The sequence below is a fragment of the Daphnia magna genome, linkage group LG4, assembly GCF_020631705.1.
Source record: "Daphnia magna isolate NIES linkage group LG4, ASM2063170v1.1, whole genome shotgun sequence".
Classification (NCBI taxonomy): Eukaryota; Metazoa; Arthropoda; class Branchiopoda; order Diplostraca; family Daphniidae; genus Daphnia; species Daphnia magna.
This window is the reverse complement of record NC_059185.1, coordinates 9,527,514-9,547,761: the sequence shown is the minus strand read 5'-3', so window position 1 is coordinate 9,547,761 and position 20,248 is coordinate 9,527,514. Positions and strand designations below refer to the sequence as shown.

Here is a 20,248-nt window from a genome sequence, read left to right as displayed (position 1 = left end):
TTGTGAGGATGGTTGGGCATGCTAATGAAAATCAATTAAATGGATGACTTACATGAATACTTGAAGAATCTCTAAGATGAATGGGTCTCGGCAACAGTTGTCTCACTTTGGTGGTAGGCTACCATTTACTTCTCCCGAATTCCCGATAACAACTGCACAAGTGACATAACGCACAAATTACGTAATGTGGTAATGACCATGTGGCACTCTAGTGGTCAAATAATGCATTGCCAAAGTAGAAAACACCTGCAAATTAAAACAAAAATAAACAATAAAATCTAGCACAATTACTGCGTAAAAATACTGAACAATAAGCGATTCATTTCTATACAACCATAACAACAACGCATAGGTTGGTTTAGTCAGATACTTTGATTCTACACTCGGAATTCTGAGGTAATGCCAATTTGCCAGAGGGCCGGTGCCATGGAAGAATGGCTATAAGCGGATGAAATGTCCCCTCAATAAATCTTTCGAAATCATCACTCTTTACCTTTTTTCAAAAATGGATTCCCGAGCACCGGTTGGTTATGTTTGGCGATACATGTTGCAACGAGTTTGGCAAGATACACTGAGCGGTATGCGTAAAGTTTGGCAAAAAGTCTGGCGTCAAGTTCCGCAAACTGCTGACTCCTCTCCCGCAGTACGTAATAGATGGGATACGCAATCAATAACCTACTCGGATTGCGAAGCATTTTTCGAAGCAGTAAGCAAAGGCTCGATAAAGAAATTAAAAAAATGTTCTTCAAGACGAACGGACCAGAAGTGACGGCTGAATTAGCAAAATCATACAACGAACATGGAGAAACACCTCTACTAATGGCCACTCGTCAAGGAAAAAGAGCATGGTCCAATTTTTATTACAACAATTGCAAGTACCTGTTAGTCAGCATGGGCGATTTATGTGGAACGGTGTTGAATATCCGCAAGTTCCACCATTATTCGCAGCTATTCTTTGCGGGCAGACACATATAATCACCCATCTGATTGAGGCTGAGATACAATCTGGACAAACATCGAGTTCGATTAGTTCCATCGTCTATAGCACCAACGACCGACATCAAAAGATAAACATATTGGAACTATTGGGAGCTACTTACCTGTGCTTTTGCAACATACACGGAACACGAGAGCTCGGGCTGGTCTGCTGGGAAAAAGCCATTAATCTTCGTAATGCGACCACTGACGGATGGCAGGTCATACCCAAACCTGAGGTCCCGTTTTCGTCTGACAATGCTCGTAAAGCTATGGGCTTTACATTTGAATTTACCACACAAGAACAACTGGAGCAAATCAACGCATCAGACCTTCAGCTCTTTACTCAGAGCGTTTTGGTTAGCCAGCGAATTATGCACAGCATCAGTCCCGGAGCCAATCTGTTTAGTCTTTATGTTGCCAATATGTTAGCATGTGTTATAACAAAGAAGAGCAGTACGACCGTGTGATCTGCATTGGCTTGTTCTTTCTTGAGTATTTTCAACAACATCAATGGGAGGATTTCGAGGCTAGTGACATTGCCAGCAGCGTACTTGATTACATGACGAATAGTTTCAAAAAATTGCGTGACAGACCACCGGACAATCGAGAAGAATTTACATTTGCCAATCTAATGATTGCTTTCGAGTTTGCTAGTGACTATGTTACTGGTCTACAAGATAGCGAACGTAGATTACGCACATCGTACGATATAGCACGCAACATCTTGAAGATGGTCTTGTTAATTGTTGAGATGCTTCCACAGTTAGATGCTCACGAAAGTCACCAATTCAAACGTTGTCTCTACCGTTTCCTTCGTAACGACCGTAGATGGGGTTTGGATTGCCAAAATTTCTTGCACATGATTTGCCGTTGTGAAGATCCATTGCAATATTTAAGCAGACCTCCTAATTGTGCCTATGAAAGCGATGAAGATGATAGCGAAGATGATGATGATGATAGCGACAACGATGATTATAGCGACGACGATGATGATAGCGACGACGATGATGATAGCGACTCTTGTTCATGTGTTAGTGATGATGGCGAAACTGATGGATCTGTTAGCGGATGTTCTTCGTGTGGCTACCACGTTGATAATGGCGGTCCTAACGACAACGATGATGATTTTGACGTGGTTCGTTTTGAAGATGATTTCTTGAACCTTGACGTGAACCTTCTTGAAGATGGAATAATAGAAGAGGTTGAAGATGATTTCTTGAACCTTGACGTGAACCTTCTTGAAGATGGAATAATAGAAGAGGAGCAAGTTTTGGAAACACCCTCTAAGGAGTTGCAGATTGCCGTAATTAGGTTGTTCTTGGAACTTGGAGCTGATCCTAATGCAACGGATGCTGACGGATTAACACCTCTACATTGGCTGAGCATGTATTCTAAGGATTTTGGCCAAGCTCAGGTGGTCATGGAACATGGAGGCCATATTGATCAAGCTGATTACAACAGGCAAACACCTCTGATGCACTTTAGGCAATGGCACAGGCAAACACCTCTGATGCACTTTAGGCAATGGCACAGAGTATTTGACAGAATGCCCGATCCTCGCCTTCAAGCTTTGCTTCACACCGTTTGCCACTAAGTTGTTTGGCAGCACAAGTCCTGCGCCAAAATCAAATTCTATTTGACGTGAAGGAGATTCCAGCTACTTTGCATTCATTTGTTCGCCGTCATTAAACACTGGATAATTTGAAATTCCAACATTAATTTCGAATACTTTTTTCTGTCTTTCCTTTTTGATGATCGTATAATTTTCACTGTTCTGTCAGCTGATTACACAAAATTTCTTTAACATTTTTCTAACTGTGTTGCCATACTTAATTATTTTGATAGTGACTCTTAAATTGCGAAAACAACAAATCTTTGGATTTTGGAACGGAAATGCCAACAAGTAAGATGTTTTGCATTTTACATCAACGCCATCTAGAGTTTCCGCATAGAACCCAAAATAACTTACCCGGGTTGCCCCATTATGGCCTCTATATTTTACGTTGAATGTTGAGAAAGTACAATACTTGATTTAGTGGTTGAATTGTGCTAATCTATGATAGCTGAATTCCAATTTGAGGCATAACATCCTAGAATATCAACTACTAGCAGCACGAAACGCTAAACATTTGTAGGTAAAACAGTCGTAGCTCGTAGGATCAGCCTGTAGTGTTGAAAGCAAGAAAACACGGAATAATAGCTACCACACACTAACGCATGCGAGAAAAGTATTTGAAATTGTTAGAACAATACAGCTCATTTTTTACTTTTTGCAGATTGTCGCGAAATTTTTCCGGAAGTAACCGAAAGTAGACAATATCTCCGGAAAAAATTATCCTATCCTATCCTAATCCTCGAGTAGGATTTTCGTGATCCTTATCAAATTTGGGGTTGGACTGACGTGTTTTCAGCCAAAAGTCGGATTTGATCAAAATCGCGATTTTCCACGAACATGGTTCAGGAAAATTTGCGATTTTTGACGATTTTCGGGTATTTTGAGCTGATACATGGAGTCAACCCCAAATTTGACGAGGATCACGAAAATGCGAATTTTTTTCTGACAGACCAACAAATAAGGACTTATTAGGCATTTTAAAACCGGAAGTAAAACCGGAAATAGAAATTTTGGAAATCCAAAAAATGAGCTTTATTCTCCTTTAAATTGTTAACGAGAATTGCCTAGTTGCAAAGATAGACCGATATAAATAAATGTCAACGGGATTCTAAACAGTTCTGAAAGTACAGGCTACAGTTTGGTTTACGACCTACGTACGCTAAGATTGCGCATTAAAGAAAAACCTGAAATCTAACAATAAGAACACCTTAATTGTTATAAATAAAAAACTTTTCCATTGAACTTGGGAAATACTTAATAATAAATGAAAATCTGCAGCCAAAATGTTACAGAACTTATAAAAACATGGGGTCCTCTAGCATCTGGCGAGAGTGCTGTGGAACTTCGAAAGTTCGGGGCTTCGGGCATAACAAGCTGGTCTGTCTGCTACTGAATTGTTGGGTTTACGTTAATGGAATGTTAAAATGAAAAGAGTTTTATATTTAATAAAGAAAATAGAAGAGAAAATAAATATTTCTGCTGCGAGTCCGCATATCTTGCTGATCTTCGAAACTGACATTCGGCTTGGAAGCTTCCATAGTAAATATTAATTTATTATGAAACGAAGTTTTCAGCGTTCTTAACTAAAGATTTTTCGTGCAAAACGCTTTCAGAATTCCAACATATAGGTGAACATATAGGTGAAGTGACGTAATATGGCGTCGCATGTCAGAAGCAAGTTGACTTTAAGAATTACCATCTGTATGGTGTGGATTTTATTACGACCAAGTGCAACATGCTAGGGCTACGCAAGACTGTCTGGTTTGCACAGGCAGTACACTGCAGACTAGTATGAAATCCTGTGCTTCACAGTTTGTAATTCTGTATCTCAACTAACAATTTGTTTTACTACTAGGAAAACTGAACCATTAACTGCAAATGAGTCTGTGCATCTTAAGAAGAAAAAGTTATCTTTCTATTTTCTGTGCATCATAAGAAGAAAAAGTAATCTTTCTATTATCTGTGCATTGTAAGAAGAAAAAGTTATCTTTCTATTAGGTTGACTTACAAATGCTGAATTACATAAGCTGACCAGCTGGAAATGTTTTATCTGCTCAACCTACGGTAAAAACTAAATCCTCACAGTCACACCACCTACTCCATACACTTGACTGTGTGACACCAATACTTTAAACCAGTTGAATTGAATAGTAGTTGAATGAACAGAACGACTTATCAATACTTGAACGGAATAAAAAAAAAAAAAAAAAAACGGCAATTGCACTAAACCCATATTGACACGTCCAGGTTTGTGAACTTCACTACCTTTCGCCATTTCAGCTTTTACTATGTATTGATAGATGCAGAACACTGTTTACAGAATAAAGAGCCAAACCCAGAATGAAAAAGTAATTATTATTATTATTAATTTTTGTAACCCTCTATCAGGAAAATGAATTACAAATAAACTAGACCAGGAACGACTTTCACCAAACCTTTGATCACATATTTCAGGAAGAAATCAATAATTATTAATCTTAATTGGCGTAATATCGGATAAAAAAACAAACTGGATTAAAAAAAGAAAGACAAGAAAACAATTGACGTAAGGCTTATTTTTTTGGCAACGGATTCGACAATGTTGTGTAGGTGGCCGAGATGCTCCATTTTCAATTCGGCGGGAATTCCATCCCATTCCGAACCTTCGATCTGTCTGATGGCATACAACAAAGACTTGTCGGGGGTAAGCTCGACCGGGACCGTCTGATTACCTGATATAATGTTAACCATCTGTAACAAACTTTCCAGTATTCCACCGGGTTGGGTATCGGCTCGTAATTTTTGCCTCGTCAGTTGAGCAAGGCGTTCAGGTATCATCGTCGTCCAACCTTCTCGAACGCGGCCACCGAAAATGTCATCACCTTTCATTCGCGCCACAATGGCTTTCAGCAAACCAAAGGCGTGACGAACTTCCAATTTCAAATGTCTGTTGAGGGCGCCTACGGTGGCGTTCGATATGTGGCGTTCTGTCAAAACTTCTGCCTGCACCAATTCCTCCAATACTTCGGAGATGTAGTTCTTCCGCACCTTGCTAACGACTAGTGGTTCGGTATTTGAATGAAGATGCGTGATGACAGAAATGAGGACCGATCTAGCCTCGGCCAAACAGCGATTTTTTTCCTGCAATTTCATAGAAACATGACGAAACATGAAACACTTTCTTTTTAAATGTAGTTCCTGTGATTACGTACCAAATCAGCTAGGATGAGTTCCTGGAGTTGAGGAGGTATCGTAGATGGCTGCCAAGGGATAGAACGCCTCTCCAGACTCACAAGAAAATTTCCCGATTCCACATCGTCTTTGAACAAAAATTCTGGGATGACATCAAGAGACAACTCTTCCGCTATGGTACTACCAGCCGGTCCTAAAATGGCCGCCATTGCAAATGACTCAGCTAGCTTGAGAGTGGACCGGTCGATGACATGATCCCGAATAAAATTATCGACCTCTTCGGTTGAAACGTGGGCGTATAGTGATTCATCGAAGTCAGTTAAAGCTGCAGCGCTTGAACATGAGAGTCGGACGCGTCCTGAGCCTACTCGACAAAGCGGCTGAATGAAGTCCGTGAGGGCGATGGATGAAGCAGCTTCCACAGCGTGACTCAATAGTTGGCAACTGAACGTAGTCTCCGGCAGTTCACTGCCGGCCAAAATCAGAATAAGGGGTGCTGCTTGATCAAGTATTGTTTTGGGTCTAACGCTGACATCAACTTGTTAAGTAATCCAAGAACCAAGTTGGTTGTAAAGTAATCCAAGAACGTTTTCTTCTCCGCGTTCTGTAGCTGACTGAATCGATCCCATAACTGTTTGAAACCCTCAAACAGATCCATCACATGTTCCCTGGTCGCTACAGGGCGCCCGCGATCTAATAGGACTACTTTCTGCAAAACGACATCCGTGATTTTTTCCAAACCCTGGGCGATGGTCATACGGTTTGCTTCCTCTAGAGTTATTTCTCCTGCCAAAACAGTGCGAACGAGAGCGACAAAACGTAAAGCTTCGCCAAGGTATTGCAACGCATTCAATTTGCGCATCCAATTTTCATCATCCAGTAACAAATTCAGGAAAGGCAGAGTTTTGCGCAGCTGACCGTTCCTGGCCAGTTCTAGTTGTAAGGTTTGTCGATCAGCAAAGACTCTTCTTGCATAGGCCCAATGCGATGTTTCGTTGTGCAGGAAGGATTGCCTAAATGCCTTCGATGCCGCATCTGATTGCCCTGCGATCTGATCGAGCTCTTCCGCTAGGTTTACTTGTTGGGCCAGCAGTCTTGTTAGACCATTTTCGAAAGTCTCTCTTGCCTGTGTTCCGTTAGCAAAATCGGCCGCGTGTGTAAGAAATGAACGGTCCTGAGATGCGAGTAATTTGTGGAGTAACAAATGGCCAATGCGGAACTTGTCCGTCATTGTCAATTGTGGTCTAGATGCCACTAATAGCTGGCAGAGTAGGTCTAGATGGACGATTATATGATTCGACAGGAGCTGAATTAATGATTGACGATTTTCAACACGCTGACGTTCGGCAAGTGGAAGCGTCAGCAGTAGATGAGCAATGGCGTGTTGTTCTGTTCGTGGATTTAAAGCAGCATTCATCAGTGCCAACGAATTCAGCAGGAGTGCAAATCGGGTGACGACCGGTGAACAGTTTCTCGCAGCAAAAGTTGGAGTACGGGTGGCAGCTCGAGTTACGTGAATCCCAGTCGGTGGCTGAAAGTCTCTAGCGGTTGCTCGTCGAACTCCAGCTCGTGGATGGTGAGCGGCTTGACTAAGGGCCACGCGACAATTGATGCAAATGGATGCTGGCGTGGGATTTCCACAGTTCCCGACACAATTCAATGTTCCACAGTTACAAACAAACCAGCGCATCGCCTCCAATGTAAAGCTGGGCAAATAAGGATGATTGTCAATGCCCGGAAGAAGATATTGCGACGTAGCAACCAGATTGGTAGCCATTTCTCTTAGCAAGCGGAAATGTTTGGTTTGGAAGATATCATACGCGTGATACGCGAGTCGAGCGATGAAAGGAGCCCAATCGGGTTGGATTTCGCGTAGTGCAGGATAATGCTCGAATGCCCCAGTGCCAAAACGATCTCCATCCAACAAGCGCTCTTGGAATACATTGGCTGTAGTGGCAGCAGGTTGTAGATCGAAACCTAGCGAGAGCGGAGATAAAGTCTTGATGAAACTGTTAACAACCTTGTGGTGATTTAGTTCTTCAGCTATTCTTGGATTGCGGAACATTCGGCTCAGTCGTGTTTGGTCTCCTTCATCAGAGTAGAAACGCAAGATGAAGAACAGCAAAGAATCCGTGAGGGCTTGGTCATTCTGGTTTTTCCGCCAACCAGACCATTCTGCGATAACATCCCCTATTCCATTTTCAACTTCAGCTATTTGCTTTCGAATGTTAGCTAGTCGTTGAATGCGATCAACCGTCCAATCTCTTGTCATGGCAGCTTCAATCAAATCAAAACCTGGTTCGGCGTCCTGGTTGTTCCGGATATCTTGGTCGGCACACGCGAGTAAGGCACGTAACAAATTGTGGGCATTAACATTAAATTCGCCAGACGGCCGGTTGCATCGAATGGTTAAGAGAAGGTCATCCATAACTTTTTTGCCAGAACGAGTTGACAAAACCGTGCGTACGATAACGGTCATGAAACGCCATGAGACTCGCAGACGGGAATCGGAACTTAAAAGATACTGCAGAAAATCTTGGATATCACGCGGATTGTTTTTTCGCTGTTGGATGAACAACTCAGCGACACGCTCAAAGAAAAACATGAATTTTTGGTGATCTTCGAAGAGGGAATTTATCTCTTTTTCGTTTGGTGATCTCAAATGAGTAACAGGATGGGTCTGGTCATCTTCCGTTTCTTCAATTGTGGTAAGCGGGCTTGCGCAACTTGAACAATGTCCGTCGATATCTTTTCCAGCTACGTTATCTTCTCGTAATACGATCGAATTGGTGGTAGGACACTCTCCTAGGATTTTTGAAAGCTCTTCGGGAGAACTACAGGACGACGTGCTCTTTAGCAAGGCGTACAAGTCAGCTTGTCGGACAAATCGTCTTCCTTGGCCATCACTAGCCAGCCTTGGTCGGATGACAGATGTAATGACTAAATCTGTCAGGCTATCAAATAGTCTGTGAGGTGCAGAAACCTGTAGTTCTGGAAGTCTGATGTCCGAATCTGGATCAAAGACCAAGATACGTTTCGTGATTCTCAAACCAAGCCAAAGCTGTGGCAAATCTTTCACGCAATCCAGTAGGTTTGTAAGCGCCGAACTTAACTAAAATAAAAAAAATAAACATTTTAATTAGAGCAGCACAGATTAAAAGATTACTAATAAATACTTCAATCGAAGAAATTGATTGCATGAATTTTTATGGGACTTCATAACGTCGGCTGAAGCCAATGTTTCTAAGGATAGCCGAGCTGCTGTTTCGGTAAAAATTTCCAATTGCGCATCCTGCCCGTAGCCTCGCTCCAGAAGTCAATCTTATCAGCCGTGGCAAAAGAGGCAATGCTAGCCAGCTCAAGGGCTGCAATTACATCTGCTTCACAATGCTCCCAATCAAGGAAAAACATGGCTGGTTCTTCAAACAGATTGTCAACAAGATAACTCATCTTCGACAGCGGCACTTTTCGCAAGCAACGGTGCAAATGTGGTGGAATTCGAAGCAAAAACCAATCAAGAAAGTATGCCTTGAATACAACAAAAATAAGAATAAAGAATGTTGTAGTTTTCTGGCGAAACAAAAGGCTTTCGTTTAGTTGCATACATACCTCTTTTATCTCTTGCGAATTTTCATCTTCGTTTTTGGCGATACGCTCTAAGAGCCATCGAAGCGGTCCATTGAGACGTGGTTCTGTGCGTTGGGCGTAATTCATGTTGAAAGATGCTAGCAATCGACCAAATGGTTGAGTGCAGGATCGAAATCCAACAGGAATTTGAGGGGGAGTGTCGGAAGAGTTGAGCGACATCAAACGGTCGGGATAATTCGCGATAACAAAGTCACACCATAACATGGAGGAGGGCAGATCAGTAATACGCCAAATATCACTGATAAGTAAAAAGTGTGCAAGAGGGTTGCTAATTTTGTGCTTGAAAACACCCCAGAGGCCCTCCGTTAGCGAAGAAGAAGAATCAAAACTTGGATCGCTCACTGCATCGACTACATTCCAGGTTATCCCGCTGTCATTCAGTTGGGCCAGCAAACATTCTAATAAAAAAAAAAAGCATGTTAAATAAAACATTTTCTTAAAATGGGCAAAGTCCAATTTACCTTTCATCAATTTTATCAAGGTTTTGTTGTTTGGCAGTCCTAATGCTATTCGGACCCCGCTGTAAAATTGTCCCAAGCTGGCCCGTAATGTGGCTAGACTTGTCTGCAAAACTGGGCCGAGCATTTCGAGTAATAACGACTTGAAGGATTCAGTTGACATTTCCACAATAAAACTCGACAAAGTTTGGTCGGAAGGCGATTTGACGAATTTGCCTAGCGAGATCCGATGGTGGTCTAATTGGCCGCCAGGGACGACTTCATCTACGAAACAATAATCCCAACAATCACCAAAGGAAAACACCCAGTGCATGCTCACAGGCCGAGGATCGACGTGCACAACGAAAATGACACGGCATTTGTTCTTTTCAAACCGCTGCTCTATTTCGTATTTAGCAAGCTGGAATTGTTCTATCGGCCCAGTCACTGCGTCATACTGGCACTCCCGTAACCAACGCAACAGGCCCAATTCTGTATGGCCGTCGGGGATATCATATTCCATATTATCACAGTCGAAGACGGTTACATTGGGACGGATGTTGTGCACATTTCGGTTGAAAAGAATCATTTCCGAATCGAGGTCGACATCGATTGGGATGCATTCCATTGTTTTGCCATCCACACCTGTCAGGCTAAGAATCTTGACACCATTTCTCAGGTTAGGTTGTGACTCGGCTCTCCGACGCACCCGTTTCTGACAGCTACAACCTTTGGTAACGCAGCAGATGCAGATGGAATTGGTACAGTCTGAATCCGTGTTCTCACTGTCTTCTTGGTCCGAGAGGGTAATGGTACAGTCTGAATCCGTGTTCTCACTGTCTTCTTGGTCCGAGAGGGTAATGCTACGTTCATGCGCTTGAAAGTGACTCAGATACGTATTGATACTATCAACAGATCGGAGCAGTCCGGTCAAAAGATGATCCCTGCCTTTCAGGCTATGAAAATTGAGCTGAGTTGAACTGTAGCGGTGATCAAGTACTAAGGCTAGCATACTGGGGTAATCATTCTCATTCGTGGCCCATTGCGCTAAAGTCTCTTGAATGTGACCGACGGCTAGAAAGGAATGGAGATTCGCTGGTGGGCATAAGGGGTTATGAACCATTTTCTCCTCGAATACCAAGTCAAAGACCATGGCCAACCGCCAGCCAAACGTCACCTTTTCCAGTTGATGGTCGCAGTCGGAATAGAAAGCCGTCACGTGGTAATGACGATCACTATCTTCACAGACGTTGAACAACTGTATTTTTTCGTTAAGTTCCACTTTGATCCGGCCTTCTTCATGGATCATCCCTCAACAGGGATTTGTAAAATCATCTTAATAAATCCAGCTGTAAAGAATAAGAGTAAGTTTCACTTCTAAAATTACTAAAAATAGAAAATTAGTACCATTCTCTTCTTGAAACAAAATTTTGCTAAGCCATCAGTACCACAAATGAAAAAGTCTCGTAAGATGGTTTTGACCTTTACAACCAAAGGGTTTAGGCCCATGAGTAATAACATTTTGTTTGTTAACTCTGGTAAAAGGTCAGACCACTTTTCACTTTGAGCTTTAAGTGCCTCACACTGACGGATCTGCCACATTTGTCCATACTTTACACAAGGAGAACTTTTTGCTTCTGGACTGCTCTTGGAAGCAGCTTGAACAAGCTTCGACACATTCTAAATTTCAAAACATTGAACTTTAGGGGGAAATCTTGAAAGAACAAAGAAAAACAACTATTCACTCACATTTAGGGACACTGGAACATCAATATCAGTAAGATGCAGGATGCTTATTTTGTTGAACAACCCTTTATCCTGTTTTAAACTTACAGCAAACTGAGATTTTTCTGACAGAATATCAAGATGAGTTTGTATGGCCTCCTCAACATCTCCTTTAAAACAGTCGTTCATTTCGACCGGTAAAATCAAGGCTGTATATTTTAAAAATATCCGGAAGAAAGAAACTAAAAAATACAATTAAGACAAAAGTTATTACAACGGTTAAATGATCGACATTGCTCAGCTCAAATTAAAGATCATTGCCTTCTTTTACCTAGCAATATTGTTATTTAACGTCTAACATGCCCCCATGAACCCGATGTAACCCTCTGACACAAACGCCATCTGTTAATCATTATATTATACTAGGTGCAATCTGAAACCAAACAAACGGGACAATCCTGATATCGTCTTAGAAATAACTGTTACAAATTCGATGGCATCCTGAAATACCAAAGCAGTTTGCAAACTCTTTAGTTGCTGTTAAGATATTCACAAAACCGTGAGTAGTACCAGCCCTGTTGTTGAAACAGTTAGAATTTGGAAAGGAACGCCAAAATTAGAATGATATCGATCTAGACACGGTTCTGAAGTTTGATTTGCATTGAAACAGGTTTCTTCTGATTACTTGTCTCCTGGTTGTCCTCATCACCTTGCAACCTCATGAATATCGAAAAAAAAAAATAAGTCTAAAACTATAAGTACTTTTTTACTTGCTAGGCCACTTTGAAAATCAGTGAATCACGTGAGAATCGGAAAGAAAAATAGGGTAAAAGAGCGAATTGGGACACCGGCCCGGTTCCTGCTAATTTGGGACAAAGGATACAATTTTTTTCATTTCACGAATAAAATTCCGATGGAGGGTCTACTGAAATATCTAATAGGCGAATTATAAACTAAAATGAGGGTTATGCAATTCGTCCAAAGGACAAATTATAAATCATAATATAACCCGAGAAAACGGTAATTGAAATCTGTAAGTTTTGCTTACGGGCGAAAAACCTGGGAGTGTACTATCTGTTGGCAGATACTTAGAGGGCAACAGATATATCTAAGGTAATATTAAGCAAACCTTTTTACTAATAATATCAAAAGAAAGAGAATTAAAAGTTCTACCAAATAAGTGTAAGTCTGTCCCATAAAATACTATTTTTATTTCAATATGTGGAAAAAGAAAAAACCCCGATTCCTGCTAATTTGGGACAGCCGACGCTAATTTGGGACACCGATTTTTTCAAAAAACGCAAAAAAATTTTTTTTGCGATATATTTATATCAATCGACGCAGAATTAAAAAAGAAATCGATTGATATCTAATGTTTTCATGTTTTTTTGCATCCTTTTGACCAAAATAATGAAAAAATATTTTTGGGACTTAGATTCAAATCTGGCTTCATCCTCGAAACTTTAAAAAATTTAAAGCTATCTCCTTTTACAATTTTTTTCGTAACTTCAAAGCTAATAAACTTGACATATTTTTAAAGACAATTTAGTAATTTTTTTCATCTTATGAGCTACGTAAACGACATTTATTTTTGAACATGTTGTCCCTTATTGGGACACATATTTATTTGTAGATTTTTCTGAAATCTCCGTCCTTTTCACATTTTCCATGTCGCCTTAACTCGGCGTAATAGGAATTTACATATAAGTCTTAATGTTTAAGTAAAAATATTTATTAAACATGCTTTTTTATCCCGTCTTTGCCCCATATGATTGCGTGTTAAGCAAACGCGCTAATTTAGGACACACTTTTCGGAGTGCATTGGATGGCAAAATTTTTTTTTGTAGTGCTACTAGGTTAGCACTGTGGATAAGTGCTTGGCTCTTGAGACGAACGGGTTCTGGTTCAAGCCTTCGAATTGGTTTAATAACATAAATGTTTCTTTAATTGTTTTCTTTGTTGTGCAACAGTCCGTCTTCTAAAGTCCGATAATATCCCGTACAACAAAATTTTTGACTGCATTTTGGGGTTTTAATTGAAAAATGGTCTAAATGTACACATCTTTTCAACAAGAGACGGGTAGCTCAGAGGTAAAGCACTGGCCTCTTGTTCGTAAGGATCGTGGTTCGAACCTGGATGCCGACACCATAAATAAATGTTTTCGACAAATTCCTCAAACTTGTAGAGGGAACTATAAGGAATATATTACTCCCAATATTTTTTTATATTGCGTTAGTTTTAGGTGTGTTAGACGATTGAATATTATCTCAAAAAATGTGATGTAAGCCATATTTTAGTAAAAAATGAAAAATAAGAAAGCCCCAATATGTTTTGAACCATCGTACTTTAGATTGCAACTCCGTCGTCTTGCGACTGAGCCACCATTCACAAAACGTGTTGCAAAAATGTAACGTGTCATGTAATATGTAGTCTGCTGTCCCAAATTAGCGTCACGAGCGCAAATGTAAAAAACATGAGAATTCCATTCGCAGGTTAGACGGGTATTGTCCCATAATTTAAGTGAAACATTTATCAGTTCTGTTAAAGATTCTGAAACGAATCTATAAATCTAAAAAAATTTTAAAAAATCGTGTTGGTTTAAGTGTTATTTGACGATTCAAAAATACCTCACAAAAGTGATTTTAAAAAATATAGAAAATATAATTCGTAACTGGCATGTAAATAGTATAGAACCATCGACCATCATGTTGGCAGTCAAACGTCTTATGACTATGCCACGGTTGACGAACTTTAATAATAAACTATAACATGTATACATGTCATTTAGTATGTGGTCTACTGTCCCAAATTAGCGTCATGGGAGCTTATGTAAAAAACATTAGAATTACAACCACAAGTTAAATAATTTTTTTCACATGATTTTAGTTAAAAAATCAATAATATTGTAAAGGAAACTGAAACGAATCTATTTATCCCAAACACTTGCTGTTATTGTGTCAGATTAAGGAGTCTTAATGATTAAAAAATTTCTCTAAAAATGTGATAAAAATCTAGAATAAAAAAAAGCACCCAGAGATTATCCCTACACAGTTTTGAACCATCAACCAACGAGTTTGCAATCCAACGCCTTACGACTGCGCCACAACTAATGTATTTTAAAAATGTGTCTTAAAACAATAAAGAGTCATTTAGCGTACAGTTTGCTGTCCCAAATTAGCGTCATGGGAGCTTATGTAAAAAACATTGCAATTGCAAACACAAATTAAATAATTTTTCTCGCATGATTTTAGTAAAAAAATCAATTATATTGTAGACGAAACTTAAGCGAATCTTTTTATCACAAACACTTGCTGTTATTGTGTCATTTTAGGAAGTATTTGATGATTAAAAAATATTTCTAAATATGTGGGGAAAAAATCTAGAATCAAGAAAAAGACTTACGAGAAAGTCCGTAAGAGGTATCGAACCTTCAACCACTGAGTTAGCAAACCAACGCCTTACAACTACGCCACAGATGCTGATAAATAAACAACGTAACTTAAAACAATACCGAGCCATTTAGTGTACAGTTTGGTGTCCCAAATTAGCGTCATGGGAGCTTATGTAAAAAACATTACAATTGCAAACAGAAGTTAATTAATTTTTCTCGCATGATTTCATTTAAAAAATCAATAATATTGTAGAGGAAACTGAAACGAATCTATTCATCACAAACACTTGCTGTTATTGTGTCATTTTAGGGAGTCTTTGATGATTAAAAAATATCTCCAAAAAAGTGGGGAAAAAAATCTAGAGTCAAGAAAAACACCTAAGTTATAGTCCGTAAGAAGTATTGAACCTTCAACGACCGAGTTTGCAAGCCAATGCTTTACGACTACGCCACAGTGGCAGATAAATAATCAACGTAACTTAAAATAATATCGAGCCATTTAGTGTACAGTTTGCTGTCCCAAATTAGCGTCATGGGAGCTTATGTAAAAAAACATTGCAATTGCAAACGCAGATTAAATAATTTTTCTCGCATGATTTTAGTAAAAAAATCTATAATATTGTAGAGGAAACTGAAACGAATCTATTTATCACAAACAATTGCTGTTATTGTGTCAGTTTAGGGAGTATTTGATGATTAAAAAATATCTCTTAATATTTGAAAAAAAATCTAGAATCAAGAAAAATACCTAAGAGATAGACGGTAAGAAGTCTTGAACCTTTAACCACAGAGTTCGCAATCCAACGCCTTACGACTACGCCACAGTTGCTGATAAATAAAATACCTTGCTTAAAATAATAACGAGCCATTTAGTGTACAGTTTGCTGTCCCAAATTAGCGTCATGGGAGCTTATGTAAAAAACATTAGAATTACAAACACAAGTAAAATAATTTTTCTCACATGATTTTAGTAAAAAAATCAATAATGTTGTAGAAGAAACTTAAGCGAATCTATTTATCACAAACACTTGCTGTTATTGTGTCAGTTTAGGGAGTATTTGACGATTAAAAATAATCTCTAAACATGTGAAAAAAATTCTAGAAAAAAAAAAACCAAAAAGATGGTCTAGAAACCGTTTTGAACCTTCAACCCCCGAGTTTGCAGGCCAACGCCTTACGACTGAGCCACAGTTGCTGACATGAAGGAAACGTAACTTAAAATAATAACGAGCCATTTAGTGTACAGTTTGCTGTCCCAAATTAGCGTCATGGGAGCTTATGTAAAAAACATTGCAATTGCAAACACAAATTAAATAATTTCTCTCGTATAGTTTTAGTTAAAAAATCAATTATATTGTAGAGGAAACTGAAACGAATCTATTTATCACAAACACTTGCTGTTATTGTGTCAGTTTAGGGAGTATTTGATGCTTAAAAAATATCTCTAAATATTTGGAAAAAAAATCTAGAATCAAGAAAAATATCTAAGAGAAAGACCGTAAGAAGTTTTGAACCTTTAACCACAGAGTTTGCAAGCCAACACCTTACGACTACGCCACAGAGGCTGATAAATGCAATACTTAACTTAAAACATTAGCGAACCATTTTGTGTACAGTTTGCTGTCCCAAATTAGCGTCATGGGAGCTTATGTAAAAAACATTACAATTGCAAACACAAGTTAAATAATTTTTCTCGCATGATTTTAGTAAAAAAATCTATAATATTGTAGAGGAAACCGAAACGAATCTATTTATTACAAACAATTGCTGTTATTGTGTCAGTTTAGGGAGTATTTGATGATTAAAAAATATCTCTTAATATGTGAAAAAAAAAATCTAGAATCTAGTAAAAGACATGATCGATAGCCCGTAAGCAGTTTCGAACATCCAACCTTCGAGTTGACAAGCGAACGCCTTACGACTACGCCACAGATGCTGATAATATACAAACGCAACTTAAAATAATAACGAGCCATTTAGTTTCCAGTTTGCTGTCCCAAATTAGCGTCATGGGAGCTTATGAAAAAAACATTAGAATTGCAAACACAAGTTAAATAATTTTTCTCACATGATTTTAGTAAAAAAATCTATTATATTGTAGAGGAAACTTAAGCGAATCTATTTACCACAAAAACTTGCTGTTATTGTGTCAGTTTAGGGAGTATTTGAGGATTAAAAATAATCTCTAAAAAAGTAAAAAAAAATATATAACAAAAAAAAACCTAAGAGATGGTCCAGAAACAGTTTTGAACCTTCAACCCCCGAGTTTGCAAGCAAACGCCTTACGACTGCGCCACAGTTACTGATGTTTAGAAAACGTAACTTAAAATAATAACGAGCCATTTAGTATACAGTTTGCTGTCCCAAATTAGTGTCATGGGGGCTTATGTAAAAAACATAACAATTGCAAACAGAAGTTAAGTAATTTTTCTCGCATGATTTCATTTAAAAAATCAATAATATTGTAGAGGAAACTGAAACGAATCTATTCATCACAAACACTTGCTGTTATTGTGTCAGTTTAAAGAGTCTTTGATGATTAAAAAATATCTCTAAATATGTGGGGGGAAAAATCTAGAGTCAAGAAAAACACCTAAGAGATAATCGGTAAGAAGTTTTGAACCTTCAACCACCGAGTTTGCAGGCCAATGCTTTACGACTACGCCACAGAGGCTGATAAATAATATACGTAACTTAAAATAATATCGAGCCATTTAGTGTACAGTTTGCTGTCCCAAATTAGCGTCATGGGAGCTTATGTAAAAAAACATTGCAATTGCAAACGCAGATTAAATAATTTTTCTCGCATGATTTTAGTAAAAAAATCTATAATATTGTAGAGGAAACTGAAACGAATCTATTTATCACAAACAATTGCTGTTATTGTGTCAGTTTAGGGAGTATTTGATGATTAAAAAATATCTCTTAATATTTGAAAAAAAAATCTAGAATCAAGAAAAATACCTAAGAGATAGATTGTAAGAAGTCTTGAACCTTTAACCACAGAGTTCGCAATCCAACGCCTTACGACTACGCCACAGTTGCTGATAAATAAAATACCTTGCTTAAAATAATAACGAGCCATTTAGTGTACAGTTTGCTGTCCCAAATTAGCGTCATGGGAGCTTATGTAAAAAACATTAGAATTACAAACACAAGTAAAATAATTTTTCTCACATGATTTTAGTAAAAAAATCAATAATGTTGTAGAAGAAACTTAAGCGAATCTATTTATCACAAACACTTGCTGTTATTGTGTCAGTTTAGGGAGTATTTGACGATTAAAAATAATCTCTAAACATGTGAAAAAAATTCTAGAAAAAAAAAAACCAAAAAGATGGTCTAGAAACCGTTTTGAACCTTCAACCCCCGAGTTTGCAGGCCAACGCCTTACGACTGAGCCACAGTTGCTGACATGAAGGAAACGTAACTTAAAATAATAACGAGCCATTTAGTGTACAGTTTGCTGTCCCAAATTAGCGTCATGGGAGCTTATGTAAAAAACATTGCAATTGCAAACACAAATTAAATAATTTCTCTCGTATAGTTTTAGTTAAAAAATCAATTATATTGTAGAGGAAACTGAAACGAATCTATTTATCACAAACACTTGCTGTTATTGTGTCAGTTTAGGGAGTATTTGATGCTTAAAAAATATCTCTAAATATTTGGAAAAAAAATCTAGAATCAAGAAAAATATCTAAGAGAAAGACCGTAAGAAGTTTTGAACCTTTAACCACAGAGTTTGCAAGCCAACACCTTACGACTACGCCACAGAGGCTGATAAATGCAATACTTAACTTAAAACATTAGCGAACCATTTTGTGTACAGTTTGCTGTCCCAAATTAGCGTCATGGGAGCTTATGTAAAAAACATTACAATTGCAAACACAAGTTAAATAATTTTTCTCGCATGATTTTAGTAAAAAAATCTATAATATTGTAGAGGAAACCGAAACGAATCTATTTATTACAAACAATTGCTGTTATTGTGTCAGTTTAGGGAGTATTTGATGATTAAAAAATATCTCTTAATATGTGAAAAAAAAATCTAGAATCTAGTAAAAGACATGATCGATAGCCCGTAAGCAGTTTCGAACATCCAACCTTCGAGTTGACAAGCGAACGCCTTACGACTACGCCACAGATGCTGATAATATACAAACGCAACTTAAAATAATAACGAGCCATTTAGTTTCCAGTTTGCTGTCCCAAATTAGCGTCATGGGAGCTTATGAAAAAAACATTAGAATTGCAAACACAAGTTAAATAATTTTTCTCACATGATTTTAGTAAAAAAATCTATTATATTGTAGAGGAAACTTAAGCGAATCTATTTACCACAAAAACTTGCTGTTATTGTGTCAGTTTAGGGAGTATTTGAGGATTAAAAATAATCTCTAAAAAAGTAAAAAAAATATATAACAAAAAAAACCTAAGAGATGGTCCAGAAACAGTTTTGAACCTTCAACCCCCGAGTTTGCAAGCAAACGCCTTACGACTGCGCCACAGTTACTGATGTTTAGAAAACGTAACTTAAAATAATAACGAGCCATTTAGTATACAGTTTGCTGTCCCAAATTAGTGTCATGGGGGCTTATGTAAAAAACATAACAATTGCAAACAGAAGTTAAGTAATTTTTCTCGCATGATTTCATTTAAAAAATCAATAATATTGTAGAGGAAACTGAAACGAATCTATTCATCACAAACACTTGCTGTTATTGTGTCAGTTTAAAGAGTCTTTGATGATTAAAAAATATCTCTAAATATGTGGGGGGAAAAATCTAGAGTCAAGAAAAACACCTAAGAGATAATCGGTAAGAAGTTTTGAACCTTCAACCACCGAGTTTGCAGGCCAATGCTTTACGACTACGCCACAGTGGCTGATAAATAATATACGTAACTTAAAATAATATCGAGCCATTTAGTGTACAGTTTGCTGTCCCAAATTAGCGTCATGGGAGCTTATGTAAAAAACATTGCTATTGCAAACACAAGTTAAATAATTTTTCTCGCAGGATTTTAGTAAAAAAATCAATTATATTGTGTAGGAAACTAAAACGAATCTATTTATCACAAACACTTGATGTTATTGTGTTAGTTTAGGGAGTATTTGATGATTAAAAAATATCTCTTAATATGGGGGGAAAAAAATCTAGAAACAAGAAAAAGACCTAAGCGATAGCCCTTAAGCAGTTTTGAACCTCAATCCAACGAGTTTGTAAGCGAACGCCTTACGACTACGCCACAGATACTGATGCTTAGCAAACGTAACCTAAA

The 20,248-nt window shown here is 38.2% G+C and overlaps 2 protein-coding genes and 1 pseudogene across 2 annotated transcripts; 1 reads left to right on the top strand and 2 right to left on the bottom strand.

The window, feature by feature from the left end:
- Positions 1-402: 402 nt before the first annotated feature.
- On the top strand, positions 403-2,673 carry LOC123471399 (annotated as a pseudogene).
- On the bottom strand, positions 1,443-11,198 carry LOC123471052. The gene is given in 9 exon segments (XM_045171923.1): positions 1,443-5,713; positions 5,785-6,324; positions 6,327-8,802; positions 8,804-8,871; positions 8,941-8,972; positions 8,975-9,043; positions 9,046-9,292; positions 9,374-9,810; positions 9,874-11,198. Coding segments are annotated over 9 exon segments (5,760 nt in total). The 5' UTR covers positions 11,159-11,198; the 3' UTR covers positions 1,443-5,107.
- LOC123471398 lies at positions 11,181-11,899 on the bottom strand. Its single transcript, XM_045172633.1, has 3 exons — positions 11,599-11,899; positions 11,257-11,529; positions 11,181-11,198 (listed from the first exon to the last, which is right to left on the bottom strand). The coding sequence occupies exons 1-3, from the start codon at positions 11,761-11,763 to the stop codon at positions 11,181-11,183; spliced, it is 456 nt and encodes a 151-aa protein (XP_045028568.1). The 5' UTR covers positions 11,764-11,899.
- Between the last annotated feature and the right edge of the window lie 8,349 nt (positions 11,900-20,248).